This window comes from Rhipicephalus sanguineus, chromosome 6, assembly GCF_013339695.2.
Source record: "Rhipicephalus sanguineus isolate Rsan-2018 chromosome 6, BIME_Rsan_1.4, whole genome shotgun sequence".
NCBI lineage: Eukaryota > Metazoa > Arthropoda > Arachnida > Ixodida > Ixodidae > Rhipicephalus > Rhipicephalus sanguineus.
Genome location: NC_051181.1, coordinates 73,275,166 through 73,278,594, shown reverse-complemented (window position 1 = coordinate 73,278,594; position 3,429 = coordinate 73,275,166). Strand labels below are relative to the sequence as shown.

At 58.8% G+C, this 3,429-nt stretch overlaps 1 protein-coding gene across 1 annotated transcript; it reads right to left on the bottom strand.

Moving 5' to 3' along the window:
• Positions 1 to 326: 326 nt before the first annotated feature.
• Positions 327 to 2,728, bottom strand: LOC119397346 (uncharacterized). Its single transcript, XM_037664779.1, has 3 exons — positions 2,294 to 2,728; positions 872 to 2,008; positions 327 to 830 (listed from the first exon to the last, which is right to left on the bottom strand). The coding sequence occupies exons 1-3, from the start codon at positions 2,726 to 2,728 to the stop codon at positions 327 to 329; spliced, it is 2,076 nt and encodes a 691-aa protein (XP_037520707.1).
• Positions 2,729 to 3,429: the final 701 nt, after the last annotated feature.

The window sequence follows — 3,429 nt, the reverse complement described above, 5'->3', positions numbered from 1 at the left end:
GTTACCGGCTATCCCAACGTGCGAGGGAAGCCAGTGAAGGGACAGACGCACACCGCTAGCTTCGATGGCGGTTAGCTTGGCGTGCAGTAACGCCAGGGTAATGCCGGCTTGGTCTGGCTGCAGCAGCGCTTGTAGGGCTGGCCGGGAGTCGCACAGGATCGCCACGGGCAGCTGGGGTGGCATAGCAGCGAGGTAGTCGGTGCCAAGTGAAGGCCAGCCAATTCTGCTGCAGTGGAGCTGGCGTGGAAGGGAAGGCGACACCGGATGGTCGTCCCAGTCGCTGCTATGACACAGGCAGCCGCGGCCGAGCGGGGGCTGTCCCGGACTTACCCGTCCGTGAACACCAGGAGGTGCCCCCGCAGCCTGTCGTGGAGTTTCGCCACGGCTGACTGGTAGAGCTCGCACGCCGGTGTTCGCCTTTTGCTGAGGTTGCCCAACTCCAAATGCACGTCCAGAGGCTGCTGGTGTGGTGGAGGGGGCTGGATAGGACAGGGAGCCGCGGGCACAAGTTCTTCATAGAGTGTGCAGATTTGTCCCATTCGTGAAGCTGGTCGGCTCCGCAGTCTCCGTAGGAGGGCATCGCCCCCTGGGGCCCTGTGGAGACGGTCCACATGATGCAGCGCCTGTCGCAGCATAAGGAGAAACAGATGCCACGTCTGGGCCTCTGCCAATGAAGCAGCCACGGGCGACTGGCGCGGGAGTCCCATGAAGCGCCGAATCGCCATGCGGTGTTGCCGCTCCAACTGCTCCTTGCGGTGTTGCGCCAGCTGCACCAGAGGCAGTGCGTAGGTTTGCACTGCCGTTGCAGCCCCCTGGTAGAGCTGAAGTGCCTGTCGCGGGGTGCACCCTTGGCCCCTGCTCAACAGCTTGCCCACAGGTTGCCCCTGGTGGCCTTCAAGGTCGCGAGTTTGACGGCTGGTATCCAGGTGAGGCGGTGATCGATCTTTAGCTCCAGGTACGTCACCGCCTTGCTCCACGGGATTGGCCGGTCTCCCAACACAAGCCTTCGGATGGCCCTCCGCGGAGCGACTCTGGGGTGAACCAGCAGCGCCTCCGTCTTCGTGGGGGACACGATCAGCCCGATCGTTCTGAAGAAAGAGGTCACAGCATCCAGGGAGCGTTGCAGGGAGCGCCTAATGGCAGTGAGGTTCCGCCTGGGCCCCCTAACCCACAGTGCCACGTCGTCTGCGTACAAGGAGCACTGCGTGGGGTAGCGCTTGTCAACCGGTAGCATTCCAGGTAGCCCTGCCAGCACCAAGTTGAACAAAAAGGGGCTCAGGACAGAGCCTTGTGGGACGCCGGCTGTCACTGTCCTTGGATCGCTGACCGCGCATCCAACTCTAACCCGGAGGGTCCGTCCGGCTAGGAAGGCACGGATGAAAGCACGCAGAAAGCCCGTGATGCCGAGTGCGTCCAGAGCACTCTCTATTACCATATGTGGCAGGCCGTCGAAAGCGCTTTGGACATCCATTAGTACAAGGAGGGCCACCTTGTCCTTGCTCCTGACCTCCTCCAGGGTAGAGACGACATCCGCAATTGAGTCTGCTGTGCAGCGGTGGCGCCGGAAGCCTGTCTGCTGCTCTGATAGGAACTCCGTTGCCCCAGCAATCCAACTAAAGCGTGCCAGAGCTCTGGCTTCCATGAGCTGGCAGGCAGCAGAGGTAAGAGAGACGGGCCTGTAGGATGCAATGGCTGCACCAGGACGGCCATGTTTCCGGACGGGCACCACCACAGCAGTCAGCCAGGCCTCAGGTAAAGTGCCGATCTGCCAAACGTCATTGAAAGCCCTCAACAGGCGTTGTCGTGCAGCCACATCCAGGTTACGCAGCATCTGGTATGAGATGCCGTCGGCGCCGGGGGCACTTCGGCGCTTGGTTCTGGCCGGAGCAGCATTCAGCTCGTGCTCGAAAATGGGCTCCTGGCAGAGAGCTGCAATTTGGCTGGCAGTCCAGGCAGGGTGGTGGCCGTGCGGCGGCGGTAGGCGTGGTGGTGATGGCCGCAGGTCGGGCTAATGGCAGTGCCGCGAAGCGATCGGCCAGCCGTCTGCCAGTTCTTGCTCACTGACGCCCAAGCGGATGGCCACTGCAAGTACGGGTTGCCGCGCTATTGGTCCGATGACGAGAGACCGTAGAAGCCGCATGCTTTTGCGCCACCTCTCGCCTGGCTAAGACAGTGGCAGATGCCCTGCCAACTCTGCCGTCTGCGACGGTTGGCATGTCGCCGGCATACGGCATCGACACGGTTGAAAAGTTCGATGATCTGGGCACTGGGCCTTTAGGTACTTTCTCTCAACCCTGCGTCTGGCAGCCCGTAAGTTCAGGTGGCGGAGGTCTGGCAAAGGATGGTTCTCGGGCACCCAGGACTGGATTGTGCCTGCTTGCGCTGCTGCTACCACCAGATCCAGGAAGTCCTGGTCCTCCGGGGCCTCTTTGAGCTGCTGCCGGAAAGCGCGCCAATCGACTGTTCTGCACTGCCTGGTCCTTGGGATTTTCCCTCCCGCCGGTGTGATGACGATCGGCAGGTGGTCCGAACCCCAGGAGTCAGGCTGCGTTGCCCAGTCGTACCGGTCTGCCTCGCTAGCCAGGCTGACGTCGATGGCAGTGCACGAGGGTCGACCTGTTTTGCGGAGGAAGGTGAAGGACCCGGTGTTCAGGACTTGCAGGCCCAGGTGATGGATCACGTCCACCAGATTCCTTCCTCGTGACGAGCAGGTGTGACTCCCCCACATGGTGTGATGAGCGTTCATGTCACCACATAGAGGGTAGTCGTGTCCCAGTCGAGCCGTCAGCTGTAACATATCGGCGGCGTTCCACCGCTGTCCCGCTATGAGCGTCCCCTTTATAACGGGGCGGTGACAAGTATGCCTTCAGGCTCGACAAAAAAAAAACCCTTTACTCTTCTTTTTCTTAGTGTTGGCCTAGTGTCTCTACTTCAATCGAAACTATCTTACGCCAGAAAAAAAAAACTGAAGTTTTCAGCTCCGTTCTCTGCCCTTTACGGCAGAATGTCCTTATTTTTTTCAATATTTATTTTTGTCCTTTCTCTCTAATTTCCTGCCACCAATACTCTAACCGTCTCTTCCTTATTTGAATCGCGGGTGTGTTCAGCTTTCCATTGTCTCTAAAACCCAAGGCATCATGTAGGCTCGTGCCCAAACGTCGACCTGGGTGGATGTCTCCACATTCAATCAGAACATGCTCCGCCGTTTCCTTATCTTCCCCAGCACGTGCATTGTTCTTCTTTACTGAACCTCGCTTTATAACTACGCGCTCTAAGGCAACCCGATCTCGCTTCAAACAGTAAAGCGCTTCCCCATGAATTATCGTAAAATGCCTCCCTCCTTATTTCATGTTTGCCCTTTCGGTAGTTACTCAAAGCCGGTTTTTTCTCCATTGCTGCCGTCCAGTAAATCGTCTCCGCCTCTCTTAC

Coding starts and splice junctions, on each gene's coding strand:
- LOC119397346 (XM_037664779.1), bottom strand. CDS start 2,728: ATGTGGGGGAGTCACACCTGCTCGTCACGAGGAAGGAATCTGGTGGAC. Junction 2,009..2,293: donor TACGGGCTGCCAGACGCAGG/GTTGAGAGAAAG, acceptor CACTGCCATTAG/CCCGACCTGCGGCCATCACC. Junction 831..871: donor CCACCAGGGGCAACCTGTGG/GCAAGCTGTTGA, acceptor ACCCCGCGACAG/GCACTTCAGCTCTACCAGGG.